The sequence below is a fragment of the Dendrobates tinctorius genome, unplaced genomic scaffold (assembly GCF_039654945.1).
Source record: "Dendrobates tinctorius isolate UK_male_01 unplaced genomic scaffold, ASM3965494v1 ptg000060l, whole genome shotgun sequence".
NCBI classification, from domain to species: Eukaryota; Metazoa; Chordata; class Amphibia; order Anura; family Dendrobatidae; genus Dendrobates; species Dendrobates tinctorius.
The window spans coordinates 21920261-21943923 of NW_027361728.1; the positions used below are offsets into that span (position 1 = coordinate 21920261).

At 41.3% G+C, this 23663-nt stretch overlaps 1 protein-coding gene across 1 annotated transcript in view; it reads left to right on the forward strand.

The window, feature by feature from the left end:
• The window catches only part of CCDC39 (coiled-coil domain 39 molecular ruler complex subunit), a 147373-nt gene that overhangs the window by 15106 nt on the left and 108604 nt on the right, over positions 1 to 23663 (forward strand). Inside the window, exons 4-10 of the mRNA XM_073578772.1 lie at positions 4328 to 4486; positions 4698 to 4790; positions 5067 to 5195; positions 7811 to 8002; positions 11871 to 11974; positions 12989 to 13121; positions 15107 to 15301. Coding sequence (XP_073434873.1) covers positions 4328 to 4486; positions 4698 to 4790; positions 5067 to 5195; positions 7811 to 8002; positions 11871 to 11974; positions 12989 to 13121; positions 15107 to 15301 — 1005 coding nt within the window. The remainder of the gene's footprint in view (positions 1 to 4327; positions 4487 to 4697; positions 4791 to 5066; positions 5196 to 7810; positions 8003 to 11870; positions 11975 to 12988; positions 13122 to 15106; positions 15302 to 23663) is intronic.

Sequence of the window (23663 nt, forward strand, 5' to 3'; positions counted from 1 at the left end):
GTCTATATGTATTAATTGGGTACAAATACAATGAATTTCTTTTTATGAAGAATCCAATAAACTTGTATTTCTGGTAAATTTGGGATGAACTGGAAGATAGAAATATTAAAAAGCAGTGGTAGATTTCGTATTAATATTTAATTTTGATGTGTAAGGTGTCTAATTTTGTAACCATGTGACATTTCGGTTCTTAAAAGGGTTGTCCACTGTCTGGCTAACCGCTTTTTAAATGAGGTAGTTCCCCTTGTAAAATAAATTGACATGTACTCACCTTCTGCTTCTGTGCCATTCCAGCGATATCGGCACTGGGTCTCACGCCACATTGTTATACCATGTGTGCCCTGCTGATGCCTCACTTCTTTCGTAAGAACCTTGGACAAGCGAAAGAAGAGCACAGCAGACAAATAGCTGCCGCTTACTGGGTGCATAGCTCACGTGGCATAATAATTTCACACGGTCTGGGGGACCCGGCTCCAAAATCGCTGGAATTGTGCTGGTGCCTGAGGTGTGTTACTGTTATTTTTATTTAAAAATGGGTTGTCCAGGTAGTGGACCCCTTTAAGATCTTCATCAGACAAACTGGAAATATTGGTAATCATAATAATAATAATAATTTTATTTATATAGTGCCGACATATCCGCAGCACTTTACATTTTAGAGGGGACTTGTACAGACGATAGACATAACAGCATAACAGTAATCACATAGGTCATAACAGATATCAAGAGGAATGAGGGCCCTGCTCGCAAGTTTACAATCTAATCGAAATGTAAGACTTATAAATTCATCAAAAGAAAATTTTAGGTCAATTAGGATTACCATAATTAATATTTGTCAAATGCCAGAATAATGAGAGAGAGAACGTTTTAAGGCATTTTTATTACTTCCTGCACAGTCAAAGGTTTACGTATACTAAGATTACAATTCTGGACTGCACATTTGATGCTATCATGTGTTGGGAAGCTTCTGACACACCTTTGGATGTATTTTAATGCACACCTGAAACACACATTCTTTGCGGGCAGCACGGTGGCTCAGTGGTTAGCACTACAGTATACTGTATTTTTCGAAAACCTCGCTCACGCAAAACCTAGTACTGTCCTTCACTACAACTTCGTCCTGTCCCTATGCTAAACAGAGAAAAAATAATAATCTTAAACCAGGATGAACAAAGTCAAGTGGAGGAGGCAGTGGACATGTCTGTATAAGTGGAAGAGGAAGGGCAGCGCAGTTGTTCAGTGGTTAGCACTGCAGCGCTGGAGTCCTGGGTTCAAATCCCACCAAGGACAACATCTGCAAGGAGTTTGTCTGTTCTCCCTGTGTTTGTGTGGGTTTCCTCAGGGTACTCCAGTTTTCTCCCACACTCCAAAGACATACTGATAGGAAATATAGGTTGTGAGCCCCATCGGGGACAGCGATGATGTGCGCATAACTGTAAAGCGCTGCGGAATATGTTGGCGCTATATAAAAATAAAGATTATTTATTTGTGTAGCAACTTGGGAAAGTAAGAAATCAGCCAAGATATCAGGAAGAGAATGGTGGACTTGCACAAGTCTGGATCATCCTTAGGTACAATTTCAAGATACCTGAAGGTGCCTCGTTCATCTGTACAAACAATTATAAGCAAGTGCATAAAAGATGGGAATGTCCAGCCATCATACCGCTCAGGAAGGAGACAGGTTCTGTGTCCCAGAGGTGAACGTGCCTTCGTCGGACATGTGCATATCAACCCAAGGACAAAAGCAAAAGAACTTGTGAAGATTATGGTGGAAGCTGGTAAGATTGTGTCAATATCCACAGTGAAATGAGTACTGTATCAGCATGGGCTGAAAGGAAGAAGCCATTACTCCAAAAGGGGTGGCAGCATCATGTTGTTTTGCTGGTGCACTTCACAAAATAGATGGCATCATGAGAAAAGAAGATTGTGGCAATACTAAAGCGACATCTCAAGACATCAGCCAGGAAGTCAAAGCTTGGGCAGAAATGGGTCTTCCAAATAGACAATGACCAGAAACATATTGCCGAAATGGTAACAAAGTGGCTTAAAGATAACAAAGTCAATGTTTTGGAGTCGCCATCGCAAAGCCCTGATCTCAATCCTATTGAAAATTTATGGGGAAAGCTGAAAAGGCAGGTGCGAGCAAGGCGACCTACAAATCTAGATCAGTTACACCAGTTTAGTCAGGAGGAATAGGCCCAAATTCCGACTAACTATTGTGAGAAGCTTGTGGAAGGATATCCCAAATGTTTGACCCAAGTCATTCAGGTGAAGGGTAATGGTACCAAATACTAATAAAATGTAAGTAAATTTAGATGTTGCAGTAAGTAATAAAAATGCCTTAAAAAGTTCTCTCTCATTATTTTGGCAGTTGGCAAATATTAAGAATTTCTGTATACTGCATGTGACAACAATGTTCGCTTTTCTTCATAAGTCTGTCCTGTGGGGTAGAATAGCAAGATTAAAGCGTTTTCTTACAAAGAAAAACTCCATGCTTGGCTATGTTTTGCCAAAATCTACATCGAGCCTGCCTAAAGCATATAAAAAAGTGCATTATGATCTAGTGAGACCAAGGTTAAATATGGGCATATTTTCAAAAGGTATGTTTGGCTGAAAGCCAACACTGGGCATTACCCAAAGAACAACATACTCACAATGAAGAATGGTGGAGGCAGCATGAAGCTTTTGGGCTGGTTTTTGTAATTTGGAAATGGAGCTTTAGCCAAGGTGAAGGGAATTATGAAAAGTTCCAAACAGCCAATTTTGCATCAAAACCTTCAGGCTCTTCTAAAAAGAATAATATCATATTTCAGCACCACAACCACCCTAAGCCTATCTGCAATTCCACAAAAGAATGGCTTTGACAGAAGATCAGAGTTTTTAATGGCCCATCAAAGCCCAGACCTGAATCCAATTGAAAATCTGTGGCTGACCTGAAGAGGGTGCTTTACACAGGAAATTAACTTTTAGTCTGACGAATTTGGAGCACTGCTGGAGTGGACAAAGATGGCCAATTCTAATGCGATAAACTCCTAACAAAAAAGACTGAATGCTGTTATAAATTCAAAGGGTACTTCAACAAAGTATTAGTTTAGTGGTGTGCACCTTTATGCAACCACTTCACTCTAGTTCTTTATTTTTCTTTTTCCACCCAAAAAGATTTCAGTTTGTTTTTCAATTGAATTGTACAGATTATAGGTGACATTAAAGCTGGAAAAAGGTTCTAAAATGATTCTTCTTGGTGTGATATTTTCACATGACAAAACCTGGCACTTCAACAGGGGTGTGTAAACTTTTTGTATCTACTGTAATTGGTATCACCTAGTCTATGAAAGTCCAGTCTCTGTCAATACAGAATGTAATTTAAAACATATGCATTTTTATCAGTCATTGCAGTACCCCAAAAAAAGCAATAACAATGACCAATATGTTGAGTGTACCCCAAAATAGTGTCAATAAAAATATCAGATCGGCACACAAAAATAAGCCTTTAAAGGGAATCTGTCACCTATGTTTTCATATATAAGATACGGCCACCGCCATCAGGGGCTTATCTACAGCAATCTGTAATGCTGTAGATAAGCCCCCGATGTAACCTGAAATAGAAGAAAAACGAGTTATATTATACTCACCCAGGGGCGGTCCGGGTCCGATGGATGTCGCGGTCCTTTCCGGCACCTCTCATCTTCTAGAGGTGACATCCTCTTCTTTGCTTCCCGTTGCGGCTCCGGCGCAGGCGTACTGCTCTGCCCTGTTGAGGGCAGAGTAAAGTACTGCAATGCGCAGGTGCTGGACTTCTCTGACCTTTCCCGGCGCCTGCGCACTGCAGTATTCTGCTCTGCCCTCAACAGGGCAGAGCAGTACGCCTGCTCCGGACCCGCGACGGGAAGCAAAGAAGAGAACATCATCTCTAGAAGATGGGAGGCGCCGGACCGCGACACTCATTGGACCAAGACCAGACCGCCCCTGGGTGAGTATAATATAACTCGTTTTTCTTCTCTTTCAGGTTACAACGGGGGCTTATCTATAGCATTACAGAATGCTGTAGATAAGCCCCTGATGGAGGTGGCTGCATCTTATATACGAAAAAATAGGTGACAGATTCCCTTCAAACTGTTACTCAATCAACAGAAAAATAAAAATGTTACAAGTCTCCAAAATTGGTGACACTTTATTTTTTTTTTAAATGAAAAAAATTTAAATTGTCCTGTTCCGAAGGGGTTGAAAAGCTATTAATTAAATCTAGATTAACCTTGACAGTAAAGAATCACAGTTCAGTATTGTTAAGAGACACCCATCTATTCTTTGCATCTTTTATTTCATTTAGAATAACATATTCAAGGCTTCGCAAAAACTAGAAAACTTGAAGTGTCAATTTAATTGGGACCAGCAAGCTCTGGAGGCCTGGCTTGAAGAATCTGCTCGTAAAGATGAAGATACTGTTGCCATTCAGAAGTATGCGCAGAAGGATGAAGGAAAAATTAAAGTAAGTCATTTTATATAGTCACTGTGCCATCACTAAGCGACTGGTGGGACACCGGACAGTCGGCCCTCCCATTCCGGTTTAGGGCTGCGGCTCCTCATAACTGGCTGTGCTGGGAATTAGGGAATTGCAGAACAGCACTATTCACTTTCATTGGAACCCCATGTATATATTCTGTATGTATCTATAATGTAACTCTTATTTCTTGCCATAGGATTTGTCACTGCAGGTTGAAAGACTGACCGTGGAGTCCAACCACAAACGCAAACTTTTGGACAATGAGCTGACAGAGACGATCACCACACAGGTTTGTATTTACACAAGAATCTCCCAATATCCCACCCCATTATTAGTAGGGAGACCATATACTGTATATTCTATCTTTCTGTTGTATGAGTAGAATTAAAATCACAAAGACGGAATTTAAAAACATAGACGTGAACCAGATATATGAACAATTCTTATAACATTAGAAATTCCTTTTTTTTTGTCTGTAAATATGTATTGCTTTATGTCTTAATATGGTTATACAAGTAATATTACGGTAAATGTGAGATGCTGCACAGATAGATGTGTCTTACAGATTGAACTGGACAAAGCAGCTGAGGATTTCCGCAAGGCCCACTCCGAGCGACAACAGCTGATTCAACAGTGGGAAAACACCATTTATCAGATGCAGAAGAGAGACAGAGAAATTGACCAGTGTGCACTGGTAAGCGAGTCATTTCACTCCTGTAGTAACTTTTATTCTAATTCAGCTGATCACATAATTATGTGCCAGGTATTTTGGAATATAAGCCAATATAAGGTAGGCAAACAAACAGTTGATTTTAATTTGAATTGATGAAGGATGCAAGGTCACTCCTGAGTATACTGTATCTACATAAATAGGAACTGTACTTTAAGCAAAATTTGCATAAATCAAGAGTATAATAAACTTTGTAATATATCTTATTAGACACATTTTTTCCTCCATTTATGAGCCACTTCTTCTCCCATCTGCTTCCGGAACTAACTTTCTAGTTTGGTAAAATAACCCTACTCTTGTCTTTCCCAAGACAAAGCACAGTGAGCTGTCAGGCTATACCACATATTATACTCTATGAATAGGGAAGGAGAGAAGGAGGCCGGGATCACATATGCGAGAAACAAGGTCGAGTCTTGCATGTTAATACCCGGCACTGCCGCCGACACTCAGGAGCGGAGTGTTCAGCTGCATGTATTGCTATGTGGCCGCACGCTCTGCTCCCAAGTGCCGGGTATTAACATGCGAGATTTGGCCATGTTTCTCGCATGTGTTATCCCGGCCGAAGAGTGAGGAGCAGAGTGGGAAAAAAAGCAGGGATAGACAAGAAAGCTCATGCTGAGCTTTCTAACAAGTCCTTTACCTCACCTCCAGAGCTGGATTCACAGCTAGCTTGTTTAGTACTATAATAAGTCCCATTATTCTGCTTCTGTCTGTGTACTAAGTAAGGAATGAATGCAGGTATCCATCTCTGTCTTTTGCGCTGTGCATGGGAGGCATCATGGCAGGTAGTCTCTTCTTTCACAAGCTCAATCGAAAGTTAAGAGTCTGCAGAGGGGAAAACTGGGGAATATGCAAGATGTAAGTAATATGATGTATGATGCATGCATGATGTAAGTAATATTGTGGCCAGAAATAATGTTATGCCTCAAATAAAGAAAGCGTATTTTGAATAGTTGCTTGAAAGTCCAGTTCCCTGTTAAGTAAGACAAAATGACTAGATGAAGTGCTGACATGATTTCATTTTATAGAGCAGCTTCCACATTCATATATGAACTCTATGGGGAGACTTTATTTAGTCTGATGTTTTATATGCCACTCTTGCAGTATAGCTTATTGGAGTAAGGTGCTCGAGTTTTCTTCAAAAGACACATCTTTAGGATTTCTGCAAGCCAGAAAATTAGATCTATGCCAGTTACAATGTATTCCAGATGTTTGCCGTACATCACACCAACTTTATTGTATGACTGTTGACCAGGCCCCGTTTTGCTAAGTCCTGTTAGAAAATTGTAAACGTAGTTTTGTATGTGTGACTTAAGGTTTTGAAAATCAATAAAAATCACTGTTGAGAAAAAGTATATTCTACAACTAATAAGTGGTTAGTCTTCTTGTTTAAAAGGAATCCGTCACCAGAAAAAAATGCTATTAGCCTGCAGATATGCGTTACTAACCTGCCTACCGCTTGGACGTAGCCCAACGCTGTGGATAGAAAATGAACTTTATCCCCCCTGCATTTTTTCTGGTTTCAGTCACCGCTGAGTATACAGAGTGGCGGCTGTAACTGCGCCCCCGGACCTGATTGACACTGGCTTTGCATTAGGACCAGCTGTCAGGCGCGATTACAGCTGCCACTCTGCTTTCCCAGAGCAGTGACTGAACCAGCGGGTGAGTTATAGGGAGTAAAGCAGGAGAGCTGTAAGTGCAGGGCCCACTCCACTCCACTTGCAACTCGTTACCATACAATTTCAATTATGGATTTGTCTAAAACAGCAAAATAGATTTCTACAAGCAAGGTAAGGATTTACTCAGCATCACCGCACCTTTACATACATGCCATTAGTTTGCTGTATAAAATCCCAAGTACTCTCTCTTTAAATGTGCTTATCTAGAATGTTATTGTGACACTAGTCACTATTCACAGTCAAGCCGTGAGTCTGGGTAGCCAAGAGGTCTGAGGTCAAAACCCAGGAGGTACATCATAGACAGAGCAGTGTGACAAAGGTTTAGTCCGGAAACAGTCCGAGGTCAGAATTGCAAGAAGCTAGCGGATCATGACAAAAGGGCTAGGCAAACGAAATGGTCTAAGGCAAATCCAAGATCGAGAAGCAAAGATCAGAATACAAGACTAGGAGCACAGAGCTAACACACACCACTTGAGCAAAGCTACAATTGGCAGAAATTTAAGGCAGAGAGCTGTCTAAATAGCCAGGTAATTACTCCGAAGAGGAGACTCATGAAGGAAGCCCCAGAACATCCTGGCCCTGTTTGCACGGCTAAACGGTCACTCAAGACACTGACATCTCAGCACGCCCCAGCTCCCGATTGGACAGCTGAACTGTCCATCACCATACTGACAGCTCAGCATGCCCCTGCCCTATATTTGACTGCAGAACAGTTATTCACACACCGATAGGCGGAATCGTGACCGTAATCTTATTTATTAATAGTTTGGCCACAATCGTAATTAGGTGAATATTAGATGACAAGTGTCCAGCCTTAAACTTCTTTCTTTTTTTACTAAGGATTGTGAACAACACAACAATTGATGTGATATGCGAGATATTCTGTTATTTTTATCCTAGCAACTGGCCCAGGTGAAACGAGAATTGCGAGAAAGAGAAAATATTATAAAAGAGAAAATCCAGTTTTTGAACAGCGAAATAGAGAATAATAAGGAATATGAAAAGAAGATTTCAAGTGCTGAAAGAAAGGCTGCCAAACTGAGGCAGGACTACCAGGAGCAGGAGAATAGTCAAAGTCAGCTACAAGATGAGGTATGGTGGAAAAGAAATGTTCTTCATTATCAAGCACATGAGTGATGAGTTAGTAACATGTAAACTCATGGCCCTGGTTCTGCTAGGAAAGATGGCAAATTGGTGAAACCCTCTGATATGCATAAGGCTGGTTACACATTTGCGTCTGCGCGCGCAGCGTTTGATCCGCATGCGTCATACGTACATATATTGAACATGGTGTATGCAGGGACATGCGTTTGCATGCTTTCGCTTGCTTTTCCGTACGCATGTGTCATTTCGCGGTGTGCGACGGGGCGCGGTGAACGCAACATGTTGCATTTTTTGAGGCGTCAAAAATCCGTAAAATATGCGCAGACATGCGCATGCGGATGAGTGCGTCAAAAAACGCATTACTGTCTATGGGAACGCATTGAAACGCAAGGACGTGTACGCATGCATTCTTCAAAATCTGAATAGAAATCCCATGAGACATGCCCACTTTTGTCTGGTGTCATATCGACCGCATGCGCATAAACATCGCAAACGCATACAAACGCATGCACACACAGTGTTTCTTTTCCGTCATGCGTAAGATGAAGTCCATAAAAAACGCTGCGTAAACATGTGTTTTGCATGCGTTTTTGCATGTGTTTGCGCATGCTTATGATGCACAGCGGACTCAAACGCTAATGTGAACCTAGCCTAAACTCTGAAATGTCTGCAGATCATGTGGTTGAAAAAAGCAATCAGGAATTAAGCAAACGAATCTGGCAGGACGATAATATGATACCCGCATAAATGATTTTCTGAAGCGGTGTCGGGGTACTTGTCAAAATCATTAAGGTTTCTAAAGTTTTAATATTCTGCCACATAGTTTGTAGATTATAGACTGTTTAATCAGATGCTAATACTAAAGAAATGCTAAACATTAACATATGATGTTGAATAGGTCATCAATATCAAATCAGTGGGGGACCAGCTCCTGATACCCCCATTATTCTGATGTTTTAAGGCTGTGTGCACACGCTGCGGATTAGGTGCGGATTCATCCGCGCGGATTTTGTAAAATCCGCAGGTGAAACCGCAGGTCAAAATACCTGCAGTTTTACCTGCGGATTGCTCTGCGGTTTTGCCCTGCGGTTTTTCATCTCCTCAATGGAGGAGATGGCAAACCGCAGGGGAATCCGCAGAAAGAATTGACATGTCAATTCTTTCTGCGGATTGAAAACCGCAGATAATCCGCCCGGAAAATTCCGCACCGTCTGCACTGCGGTTTTTGATTCCCATAGGGAATCATGGTACTGTACACCGCATCAGAAACTGCTGCGGGTCCGCAGCGGCCAAAACCGCTGCGGAACCGCAGCAAAATCCGCAGCGTGTGCACACAGCCTTAGCTTTGAGAGCAGCCCATTTGTACACATTTGTAACAAATCTGCACTGCACAGCCCCATTTAATGTGTAGTGGCAGCTGCCGGGTGCTGCAGATCAGCTCCTGTTCTCTTGCATTTACTCGGTAATAGCCACTACATTGAATGGAGCTGCAACCAAACCTTTTTTTTTAATAGCAACATAATGCCATTAGTAATAGCCATTTAAAAAGGTAAACAAATAAGACGCAATTGCCTCCTGTTAGGGTACCGTTACACTTAGCGATGCACCAGCGATCCCGACAACGACATGGATCGCTGGTGCATCGCTAAGTGGTCGCTAGTGAGCTGCCACACAGGCAGATCTCACCAGCGACATTGCAGGGGTCAGGGGTCGCTACTTACCTGTCAGACGAGGCGATCCTTACGTCCTCCCGCCCACGTCCACGCGTCGCTTCTCGGCGCCACAGGAAGCCCAGCAGGAAGCTGACGACGAGGAATGGTCCAGGACGTTCTCGCGCGATCAGCGACAGACAGCGGGGAGCCAGTTGGAGGTAAGTATCACACATAGCGATATCGCTAGCAATATTGCTGCTACATCACAAAATCGGTGATGTTACAGCGATATTGCTAGCGATATCGCTATGTGTAACGGGGGCTTTATTCTTCAAGAGTTGATTCCTTATCTTTAGCCCACCATGTTTGACTTCTATTTCAGTCTTGAATAAAGCAGGAGGAGTGTAGTAATTATGCAGCCTCACGCTGTGTCATTTCCTTTCTTCTAAGTTGTGATTTTATAGGGCGAAGTCGCATGATGTGTCTGTACACTGCCAGGACTATGGAGGTTCTAACGGTGAAATGACGTCACATTTTGGCTGAGCAGAAGTGATTCATGTCATGTGAACAGAGTAAAGCGAGTGTGAACAGGTGCAAGCTGCTATGGCTGCATAATATACAAACAAAAGAATACAGCAGCCTGAAAGTGCTCATATGTATGCCAATCATTGAGTATATGGAATCTGGACTGTATAGAATATACCTAGAAAATGTTTGATACATTTTATTTATCTATTTATTTCACTCACTAATATAGCACCATTAATTCCACAGCTCTTTACAGACATTATCATCACTGTCCCCGATGGGGCTCACAATCTAAACTCCCTATCAATATGACTTTGGAATGTGGGAAGATACCAGAGTACCCAGAGGAAACCCACGCAAACACGGGGAGAACATACAAACTCCTTACAGATGTTGTCCTTGGTGGGGATTTGAACTCAGGATGCAGCGCTGCAAAGCAACAGTGCTAACCACTGAGCCACCATACAGATTAGGTTTAGTATCCCAGTGAAGAATGATATGTGTTGTTGTGGATGGCGGGCTCACATTAATTGACCAACATGTTCTCTAAATACCTTTATTTAAAAGTATATTCCATATATTAGTAATGCACATTCCGTATATTCAATGTGTGCATACATCTTAGCACTTACAGTGGCTGCTGTATTCTTTTTTGTATATTCACGATCCACTGACTTCCGATCCGACCATAAGCTCATGTTTTTGTCTGCGTAGCCTCATGACTGACTTCATGGATCGAAATTGGGGCTGCAGGAGGATATTGGGAAAATAAGTCATGTATGGATAGTAATATTTTAAATTTAAATTGCCAAAATACTTATTTAACCCTTTGGCATCATATCAGTTGCTTGATATGTTGGATGCCGGTGTATGGAGTGAGCTCAGGAGGTAAGAGCACACCATACAGTGTGATGCCAGCTGTGACACTCAGCAGGCATTTTGCTGTAACATTTATGACCGGAGCAAGCGCTGATTGCTGCTGTTTAGCCATTTCAATGTTGCTGTCAATCACTGACAGGTATTTACAGTAAACTGAGTGAATACCAGTGCTCACATGCACTACTTCCATTGCTCTACTTACGATGCAGTTATGGGGGGGCTGATGGGCTGTCATGGAAAAATCAGAAATTAACTGGTGTCACAAAAGTCCATTTTTTTTCATTAATTAAGTAGAAAAAAAAAAAACTTTACATGTTTGGTCTCACCCAAATTATACTTGGAGAGTCGAGTTGTAAGGTCGCAATTTTACTGCACTTTGATTTTTTTTTTCCAAGTTTTGCAACATATAGAATGGTAAAATATATGGTGTTATTCAAAGGAACAACTTGGAAGAAGGGTGGGCAAAAGCATAAGCTCCAAAATGTAGCATATTAAAAGCAAGGTCCATTAAGAACATTGACATATATTGTAATATGTTTATTAGGCCGGGATCACACTTGCGATTTAAACGGCCGAGTCTCGCATGGTAATACACGGCGCTGCCGCCGGGACTCAGGAGCGGGGCGTGCAGCTCTATGTATTGCTATGCGGCCGCACGCCCCGCTCCTGAGTCCCGGCGGCAGCGCCGTGTATTACCATGCGAGACTCGGCCGTTTAAATCGCAAGTGTGATCCCGGCCTTACTGGGGTAACTGTTATGTACCATGTTGTATTTATGACATGTATCTTTATATATAGCTGGACACACTTAAAGGGACGGTTGATAGGACAGCGACTGAATTAGAGGTTATGAGGGTTCAAGTTAACAACCTGAAAAAAGAAGTTCGGAAAAAGGATGAAAGGTACTGTATACACTAATTATGTTGCAGAAATGCCCAGCGTGTAAGAATATTTAACGTGTAGTTTTAATAAATATAATATAACTAGATGTGTGCCCGATGCTATCGCATCGGGAGGGCAATAACCTCATGATGGGGGTAGCTTTGTGGCACTGGGGGCGGCGGCCCACCCACTTCCATGCAGTCACAACCGGCAGGAAAGACATTTTGCGGTCTGTGCTGGAGACCTAATCTCCAGCACAGGCCTCAAGCCGCGGTCTTTCCTGCCGGCTGTGACTGCATGGAGGTGGGTTGTTAGGCAGCGGCGGGATCCTGCGCGTGTAGTCAGGCAGTGGGTCCTGGCGGGGGTCTGGCGGCGGCATCCCTCTCATTACTCCCCTCTCATTACACCCTCTCATTATACCCTCTCATTATGCCCTCTTTCTTACACACCTCTTGTTCTACCCCTTCGTTACACCCCTCAGCCTCATGATCGCAGCAGCGGCCTGGACCCCAGTGGCGGCTGGGATCCCAGCGGTGGTTGGTATCCAAGCAGCGGCCGGGATCCCAGCACCGGTCTGCATCACAGCGGCAGCCTGGATCCGAGCGGCAGCTGGGATCCCAGAGGCGGTTGGGATCGCAGCGGTGGCCTGGATCCGAGCAGCAGCTGGGATCCTAGGGGCGATTGGGATCGCAGTTGCGTCCTGGATCCGGGCGGCATCACTTGGGTGTACCAAAATGGCGGTCGGCATACTTCTGGTGCAGCGCAGTGGATTGTGGGATTCGGGGACATCCAGACGGAAGTGGATGACAAACAATTTAAGGCAATTATATATAGATATTGATCATAATTACTTTTCATTAAAGGGGTTATCTGGGACTTTGTAAGAAAAAAAATGAGCCTAAGCACTAACAGGCAGGTAGTTCCTACTTCTCATTTCATGTTGGGGTTTCAGAGGTGACGGCCCTTACCTCTCAGTTATAATATGGAATGAATGGGGCTGAGAATTGATTGCATAATTGGAATTATATTTTTAGATTAAGTCAGGCTAAAGAATACAATGAAGGTTTGTCTGAAAAATTGAAGCTTGTCACAGACTCGGCTCTGAGTATGGAGGAAAGAGCTCAGCGTGTAGAGGACATGCTAAAGGAACAGGAGAAAACAATAAAGGTGAGTTTCCGCTAACTGTACCTAAGAGTGTTGTGCTGAGCTGCTGACATGGCCCCAATTACAAGCACTAACAAGTTTTAACTGTATACTTCCATGTTCACTTAGTATTGGTAGGAACTAACAGAATATTTAGGATGACATCAAACATGAGGCCACCCTCACCCTCTATGCTCATGCTTGTTTGGAGTACGCATCGGTATCAAAAGGAGCGGGCAGTTGGGGATCCCGAATCCTTGTATCTTTATCTTCATCAAGGAAAACTTGGCAGGCTCCCTGTACACATTAGATGGTTGGCCAGACCCACCAAATTGACAGGTACAGACTATATACATCTAATGAGCGTGGCCAGCTGTACAATGCTAGGGCAAAAGAAAAAATTTACAAAGAAACATAATCGAGGGAAACATGGCAGGATAAAATTTCATGTTGGTAAGTGTAGAGTAATGCACCTAGGCCGGAGTAATCGTATTACTGCATATGCAATAAATGGAAATATACTGGGGATTACAGAACAGGAGATGGGTTTGGCTGCTCCGGTTACAAGTAAGATGAGCAGCAGCACTCAATGTCAGGCAGCAGCTGCAAAAGCAAACAAAATTGTAGGTTGTTTAGGTCAACTGATAATGGTACAAAAGTGGTGACTAGATTATTACGTAGGATAATGATGGGAGGTTACAAAAATCAGACTTGTTAGAAAATAAATACATGGAAAACATATACGTACATTGGAGGTGATCTTGTTATGTATGGTCAACACAAAGAACTGGCACATGATTGTTTTTTTTTTCTGAATGACTATACAAAGGACCAGGTAATATTTGTGACTTGTGGAAAAAAGACATTTATATATCAGTATTAAAAAGGATTCTTTTCAGTTAGAGTAGTCCTGACTATGGCATGCCCTTCCACAGAAGGTAAGAATGATGGCTTCTGAAATATCTGTCCCAATATGTTAATAGGACATCTGTCTGTAAGCATGTGTAACAGTTAGCGCCACCCCCGTCTCTTGGACATTGGTTTTGTGTGGCGCCATCAACATATCTCAGGTGGTATTTACAGTCCTGTAGTTTTTCAAGACAGATCCTAATCATCCCTGTAAAGGCAGCATAATGGAGGGGTGCATGGAGAATGTTAGCACATTGCTATAATACTCCCATTTCCTTTTCTACAGATGGTTGACAACACGGAAGGTTCCCTTTAGGGCTCGCTCACACCACTGTATTTTCTGTCTGAGTGCGATCCTACAAAACATCAGATTGCACTTGGACCAATGTTATTTTATAGGGACGCACACACGTCAGAGTGTAATTCGATTTTTGATCACACTCAGCCACGCAAGTCAAAAAGTGCGACTGCACTCAGATGACATATGAGCGCTGTCCAATGTCGGTGCACTAACCCAGTGGAGAAGATGGAGACATTTTGTTCTCCATCCTCTACTCACGTTGTGCTTCTATTTTCTCATCCTGGAGAATGGGATCACTATATGCTGGCACTCTGGTCAGAGTTTGAACAGTGTTCTTGGCATAATCAGCCCGATTCTCTCAGATGAGAGAATTGACGCCCGTGTGAACCTGCGCTTAGTGTTGGACCATAAAAGAATGTAAATTTGTGGAAGTAGTTGCGTGAGTGCAAAACTAACTCTTTCCCAACTTGTCACATACTATTATGTCGCATTGCTGGGTGCTGGTATATGGAGTGGGATTATGACGCCGGCTGTCACACAACTGCTGAGCTCAGTGGTTCGCTCACAGTAAGGTGGAATGTCATTTCTGGTGCCTGTTATATTGCAGTTAGTCACTTATACAGATCTCTTGGTTTGCATCCGATTGTGACATAACAGCGACGCAGACAACATTTGTGCATTAAATTATAAATCTAAAATGCGATCAATTAAATGCCACTTCCTCCTTAAGGCAGACCTTATATGAATAAGACTGAAATGTCTTTTTCAGCCATCATAATATTGTCATTTATCTCCCCAGGATCTTGAAGCCCAGCTCCAACAGATAAGAGAGCAACATTTCAAGAAATCACAGGAGCTGCATGAGCACAAGACAAAAGAAAAGCACATGATATCAGAAATTAATGGAAGCCAAGCCTCGCTGAGAAACCTTAATAGTCAGCTGCAGAAACTTGACCTGCATGCTTTAAAGCAGCAGGGGATCATTTACAATCAGGTACAGATGCATGCTGCTTTTCAGCCATTAAATCCCTTAAATACCATTGCTGTGATTAAGAATAGCTAGCCACATGCAGGACATTTTATTGGAATTGAAATATTTTCAAATATAGAAAGACAGCCAGGAAAAAGCTTTGCAAGAATATAACCAAGCATCTGAAGGATAACAAAGGGTCAGAAATCACGACTAAGAACAATGTATTAGTTGGATTACAGTAATTAACGTCTCCTTTAGTATTCGTGTATCTGTGTATATCTATATAGATAGATAGATAGATATACACACATAGACGTATACATGACCATAACTACAGTGGGGGAAATAAGTATTTGATCCCTTGCTGATTTTGTAAGTTTGGCCACTGAACAGTCGATAATTTTAACCCCTTTCTGCCATATGATGTACTATCCCGTCCAGATGCCCTGGGACTTAATTCCCAAGGACGGGCTAGTACGTCATAGCGATCAGCGGCTCTCGCAGGGTGTCAGCTGATTATCACAGCTGACACCCAGCACTATGTGTCAGGGGCAGTCAAAGACCGCCCCCGACACGTTATCCCCTTGCACACTGCGATCAAACACAATCGCAGTGTACCGGGGGTTCAGAGAAGCATCGGCAGGGAGGGGGCTCCCTCCGTGCTTCCCTGAGACCCCCAGCATGTGCTGTGCTGTGCTGCGCTGGGGGCCTCCTTCCCTGCGGGTCCCCGGATCCAATATGTCGGCGGGGGCCTGCAGGGAGCCGGCTTCCTCATGCCTGCAAAGCGCTGGCATGAGGAATGCCTGTGCAGCGCCTGTATGAGATCGCTGATCTGTCATAGCGATCTGTGATATGTCAGATCAGCGCTCTCACACATGACAGTTATGTCCCCCCTAGGACAGTATAATAAAGTTAAAAAAAAAGTGTAAAAATAATTTATAAAAAAAAAAATCGCTAAATAAATTTAAAAAAATAAAAAAAAAATTCCCTAATAAATTCATTTTTTGGAAATAAAAAAAAAACAATAAAAGTACACATATTTAGTATCGCCACATCCATAACGACCTGCCCTATAAAACTGTCCCATTAGTTAACCCCTTTAGCGAACCCCTTAAAAAATAAAAATAAAAAACAAATAAAAAAATAATGCTTTATTATCATACCGCCGAACAAAAAGTGCAATAACGCGCGATCAAAAAGACAGATATAAATAACCATGGTACCGCTGAAAACGTCATCTTGTCTCGCAAAAAACGAGCTGCCACACAGCATCATCAGCAAAAAAATAAAAAAGTTATAGCTCGCAGAATAAAGCGATGCAAAAATAATTATTTTTTATATAAAATTGTTTTCATTGCATAAAAGCGCCAAAACATAAAAAAATGACATAACTGAGGTATCGTTGTAACCATACTGACCTGAAGAATAAAACGCCTTATCAATTACCGCACGCGGAACGGTGTAAACGCAAAAGAAATTCTTGAAATGCTGTTTTTTGTTCATTCTGCGTCCCAAAAATCGGAATAAAAAGCGATCAAAAGATGTCACGTGCCTGAAAATGGTACCAATAAAAACGTCAACTCGTCCCGCAAAAAATAAGACCTCACATGACTCGGTGGGTCAAAATATGGAAAAATTATAGCTCTCAAAATGTGGTGATGCAAAAACTATTTTTAACAATGAAAAGCGTCTTTTAGCGTATGACCGCTGCCAAACATAAAAACCCGTCATAAATAGTAAATCAAACCCCCTGTTATCACCCCTTTAGTTAGGGAAAAATAATAAAATTACAAAAATGTATTTATTTCCATTTTCCCGTTAGGGTTAGGGCTAGGGTTAGGGCTGAGATTAGGGTTAGGGGTGGATTGGGGTTAGGGTTGGAGTTAGAATTGGGGGTTTCCACTGTTTGGGCACATCAGGTGCCCTCCAAACGCAACATGGCGTCTGATCTCAATTCTAGCCAATTCTGCATTGAAAAAGTCAAATGGTGCTCCTTCCCTTCCAAGCTCTGCCATGCGCCCAAACAGTGTTTTATCCCCACATATGGGGTATCATCCTACTCAGGACAAATTTCAAAACAACTTTTGGGGTCCAATTTCTCCTGTTACCCTTAGGGAAATAAAAAATTGTGGGCAAAAATATCATTTTTGTGGAAAAAAATATGATTTTTTTATTTTCACGCCCGGACATTATAAACTTCTGTGAAGCACTGGGGGGTTCAAAGTGCTCAACACACATCTAGATAAGTTCCTTAGGGGGTCTAGTTTCCAAAATGGGGTCATTTGTGTGGGGTTTACACTGTTTAGGTACATCAGGGGCTCTCCAAAGGCAACATGACACCCGCAGACCATTCCATCAAAGTCTGCATTCCAAAACGTCACTACTTCCCTTCCGAGCCCCGACGTGTGCCCATACAGTAGTTTTCTCCCACTTATGGGGTATCAGCGTAATCAGGACAAATTGGACAACAACTTTTGGAGTCCATTTTCTCCTGTTACCCTTGGGAAAATAAAAAAAATGGGGAGTAAAAGATCATGTTTGTGGAAAAAATGATTTTTTTATTTTCACGCCCGGGCGTTATAAACTTGTGTGAAGCCCTTGGGGGTTCAAAGTACTCACCACACATCTAGATAAGTTCGTTGGGGGGGGTCTAGTTTCCAAAATGGTGTCATTTGTGGGGGGTTTCCACTGTTTAGGCACATCCGGGGCTTTCCAAACGCGGCATGGTGTCCAATCCCAATTACAGGCAAAAAAGTCAAATGGCGCTGCTTCCCTTCCGAGCTCTGCCATGCGCCCAAATAGTGGTTTACCCGCACATGTGGGGTATCAGCGTACTCAGGACAAATTGCACAATAACTTTTAGGGTCCTGTTACCCTTGGAAAAATAAAAATTGGTGGTGAAAAGATTTTTGTGGAAAAAATGTGATTTTTTTAATTGTACGGCTGTACGTCATAAACTTCTGTGAAGCCCTTGGGGGTTCAAAGTTCTCACCACACATCTATATAAGTTCCTTGGGGGTCTAGTTTCCAAAATGGTGTCATTTGTGGGGGGTTTCCACTGTTTAGGTACATCAGGGGCTCTCCAAACGTGACATGGCGTCGGATCTGAATTCCAGCCAATTGTGCATTGAAAAAGTCAAACGGCGCTCCTTCCCTTCTGAGCTCTGCCATGCGCCGAAACAGTGGTTCCCCCCACATATCAGGTATCAGCGTACTCAGGACAAATTGCACAATAACTTTTGCAGTCCAATTTCTCCTGTTACCCTTGGTAAAATAAAAAAAATTGGACCTGAAGTAATTTTTTTTGTGAAAAAAAAGTTAAATGTTCATTTTTTTTAAACATTCAAAAAATTCCTGTGAAGCACCTGAAGGGTTAATAAACCTCTTGAACGTGGTTTTGAGCACCTTGAGGGGTGCAGATTTTAGAATGGTGTCACTTTTGGGTATTTTCTATCATAGACACCTCAAAGTGACTTCAAATGTGATGTGGTCCGTAAAAATAAACTGGTGTTGCAAAAATGAGAAATTGTTGGTCAACTTTTAACCCTTATAACTTCCTAAAAAAAAAATTTTGGTTCCAAAATTGTGCTGATGTAAAGTAAACATATGTGAAATGTTACTTACTTAGTTTTTTGTGTGCCATATCTCTGTGATTTAAGGGCATAAAAAGTCAAAGTTGGAAAATTGCAAACTTTTCTAAATATTCGCCAAATTTCTGTTTTTTTCACAAATAAACGCAAGTTATTGGAATGAAATTTTACCACTAACATGACGTTCAATATGTCACCGGGATCCATGGAAGCGTTCCAGAGTTATTATCTCATAAAGGACAGTGGTCAGAATTGTAAAAATTGGCCCAGTCATGAACGTGCAAACCACCCTTGGGGCTTAAGGTTTTAAGGGTAGGTTAATTTTAACATTGAGAGATAGAATATCAAAAATAAAATCCAGAAAATCACATTGTATAAATTATAGAAATTTATTTGCATTTTGCAGTGAGAAATAAGTATTTGATCCCTCTGGCAAACAAGATTTAGCAGTATGTTTTGGGTCATTATCTTGCTGGATGACCCATTTTTAATGTCCTGGCAGAGGGAAGTAGGTTGGCACTGAGGAATTTATGGTATATGGCTCCATTCATTCTCCTATTGATGCGGTGAAGTAGTCCTGTGCCCTTAGCGGAGAAACACCCCCAAAACATAATGTTTCCACCTCCATGGTTGACAGTGGGGACGGTGTTCTTTGGGTCATAGACAGCATTTCTTTTCCTCTAAACACGGCGAGTTGAGTTAATGCCAAAGAGATCAATTTTTGCCTCACTTGACCACAGCATCTTCTCCCAATCACTCACAGAATCATCCAGGTGTTCATTGGCAAACTTCAGACAGGCCTGCACATGTGCCTTCTTAAGCAGGGGGACCTTGTGGGCACTTGCAGGATTTTAAACCTTTACAGCATAATGTGTTACCAATGGTTTTCTTTGTGACTATGGTCCCAGCTGCCTTGAGATCATTAACAAGTTCCCACTGTGTAGTTTTAGGCTAATCTCTCACCTTCCTCATGATCAAGGATACCCTCACGAGGTGAGATTTTGCATGGTGCCCCAGATCAATGTCGATTGATGGTTATTTTTGTATTTCTTCCATTTTCTTACTATTGCATCACCAGTTGTCTCCTTCTCACCCAGCGTCTTACTTCTGGTTTTGTAGCCCATTCCAGCTTTGTGCAGGTCTATAATCTTGTCCCTGACATCCTTATAAAGCTCTTTGGTCTTGCCCATGTTGTAGATGTTGGAGTCTGACTAATTAATTGAGTCTGTGGACAGGAGTCTTTTATGAATGTGACTATGTAAGACAGCTGTCTTTAATGCAGTTATCAAGTTGATTAGGAGCGTCTAACTGCTCTGTAGGAGCCAGAAATCTTAATGGTTGGTAGGGGATCAAATACTTATTTCTCACTTCAAAATACAAATAAATTTATATAATTTATACAATGTGATTTTCTGGATTTTATTTTTGATATTCTATCTCTCAATGTTAACATTAACCTACCCTTAAAATTATCGATTGTTTATGTCTTTGTCAGTGGACAAACTTACAAAATCAGCAAGGGATCAAATACTTATTCCCCCCACTGTATATACAAGTGCTTCTGACTAAATTAGAATATCATCAAAAAGTTAACTGATTTCAGTTCTTCAATACAAAAAGTGAATCTTATATATTATATAGAGTCATTACAAACAGCGTGATCTATTTCAAGTGTTTATTTCTGTTAATGTTGATGATTGTGGCTTACAGCCAATGAAAACCCAAAAGACATTATCTCAGTAAATTCGAATAATTGACAAAAAGTACCTGCAAAGGCTTCCTAAGCGTTTCAAAAGGTCTCTTAGTCTTTTTCAGTAGGCTCCACAATCATGGGGAAGGCTACTGACTTGAAAGATGTCTAGAAGTCAGTCATTGTCACACTTCACACGGAATTTAAGCCACAAAAGGCCATTGCTAAAGAAGTTGGCTGTTCACAGAGTGCTGTATCTAAGCATATTAGTGTTAAGTTTAGTGGAAGGAAAAAGTGTGGTAGAAAAAGGTGCACAAGCAACCGGGATCACCGCAGCGTTGAAAGGATTGTTAAGAAAAGGCCATTCAAAAATTTGGGGGAGATTCACAGGGAGTGGACTGCTGCTGGAGGTCCACTGTGTTTAATCAAGATCAAAGTCAAGACCGCCGTCTACCAGGAAATTTTAGAACACTTCATGCTTCCCCCTGCCGACAAGCTTTTTGGAGATGGAAATGTAATTCTCCAGCAGGACATGGCCCCTGTCCACACTGCCAAAAGTACCAATTCCTGGTTTAAAACAACAGTATCACTGTGCTTGATTGGCCAGCAAACTCGCCCGACCTTAACCCCATAGAGAATCTATGAGGTATTGTCAAGAGGAAGATGAGAGACACCAAACCCAACAATGCAGACAAGCTGAAGGCTGCTGTCAAAGCAACCTGGGCTTCCATAACACCTCCGCAATGCTACAGCCTGATCGCCTTTATGCCACGCCACGTTGATGCAGTAATTGATGTAAAAGGAGCCCTGACCAAGTATTGAGTGTATTTACTGAACATACATTTCAGTGGGCCAACATTTTGGATTTTAAAATCATTTTTTCAAGCTGGTGTTATAAAGTATTCTAATTTACTGAGATAATGACATTTGGGTTTTCATTGGCTGTAAGCCATAATCATCAACATGAACAGATATAAACACTTGAAATAGATCACTCTGTAATGGCTCTATATAAATATGAGAGTTTCACTTTTTGTACTGAAGAACTGAAATAGACTTTTTGATGATATTCCAATTTAGTGAGAAGCACCTGTATAATTTACCCTCTATACATCAGTACAATGGAATTGAGAAAAAAAGGACTCAAAATATAATTGAAATGTGGCGAGTTTTAAGTCAAGGGGTTTTGCAAAAACCATTTAGGAATTAGAGCAATTTTCTACAAATTCATTCTATTTTCACAGCCTCAAAATTAATTAAATAAGATGACATAATTCTAAATGTAATTACACTCCTCAACATTGAAATTGCAACACCGAAAAGGAAAAGTCATGGAATTATGGATATCACAGGATGGATAGACATGTTATTGATGTGCAAATGATGAAAAATATGAAAATAAAAATAGCAAAACATTTATTTATTCAGTTTTGAGAATGAGTGTCACACACAGAAATATGCCCCTTTACATACCTGGGCTTCTATCAGTGAAATGGTTGTCTGAGGAATGTTCTGCCACACTGAATGCACTGGGGCGCACAGATCATCAAAATCTGCTGCTGGCAGATCCCTTTGAATTTGACTTGTGTGCTCATGTGCATTCAAAGTGGCAGAACAATCCTCAGACAACCATTAAGGTCTCATTGGTAGCAGTCGAGGCATCTAATCATGTGTGTTTTTGCATGTGGTGCTCATGCACAATACTGATTAGATAGAGAGTTTTTGAAAATTATATTTCCATTTTTTGATAATTTGCATACCATTAACGTGTATATCCATCCTGAAGATTCCCTAATTTCATGGCATTTCCTCCTTGGTGTAATTTCAATGTTGAGAAGTGTAATTATATTCAGTAGCTGCAGCAAAGGAAGGGGTGTCCATCATTCAGGTGAGCAAAAAATGAGCTTTTCTCATCCTTAAAAGCTACCACACATAAAAAGGAAAACAAGGGAGGACCAGCAATCACACAGTGATATTTCGTGACCAAGTGGTATCCACTGCTGGTACACCCATAGACTATACAATTATAACTAATAGGATAGCCAAATCACTGAACAGAGCAAAACACAAAGAACACATATTGACCATAAGTCACAAGAATAAAATTGTACATTTTATTATTTATCACAAGGTAAAAATAAAGGTATTTAAAATAGCAAAGCGTCAGTGTTAATACAGAATCTTCTAATATATATGTATACACAAGTGGGCAATACTATCCAATTTATAAGGGCATACAAGTACAGTAAAATGGTGCTAAAAAGTTTATATCACTAAAAATAGTGCACAGCAAATAAGTGATAAAAAACGTTCTTTCATAAAGTGCCTAAGAAATTAGTAAAAATAGTATATACAGTAGATTCATATATAAGTGCACATATACAATTTTGGGACTTATGGTCAATATGTGTTCTTTGTGTTGTGCTCTCTTCCTTAAAAAGTATGTACAGAACACACATGGACAGGAGCGATTCCAATCTGACATGTTTCAGATACACATGGTATCCTTAGTCGTGGTATAGTAGGCATTGTTTGGTCTGGCGATGTGGCGTCCATATCTGACCTCAGTTGTTACTTTAACTCAAATTGTTTAAATTTATCTTTTACTTTTTCCCACTATGCTGACACAATCAGTTTTCTGGATTTATGTTTATGTGGTAGTTAATCAGATAAATCAATTCACACTACTACTTTTCGTAAATCCACAGTGGGAAATACCATCCTTCATGCCCAGACTTGTCATCGCAGCCATGTTACAAAAAACATCCCTATAGGGGAATTTATTCCCATAAAGCGCAAGTGCTCTAGTTTGTCTGACTATTCCAGGGAAAGTCATGCTCTTCATACTCGTCCATGAGGAATTACTCACAATGGTTCATAAATAGAGCCAAAAAAATTGCGGATAATAGAAATCGTAATTCACTATTAAAATATAAATCTAAAAATATTGAATTTGGGCAACACATTATTTTTTCCACCTCGTGTAGCAATGATTTTTTCCGGCATTTGCAATATCCAACGTGTGACATAATTCGGGTATGGGTGTTTGGAGTGGAGCCCATTCCACTCCAGTTGGTAGCTGGCTTTTTAATTCCCGATATTT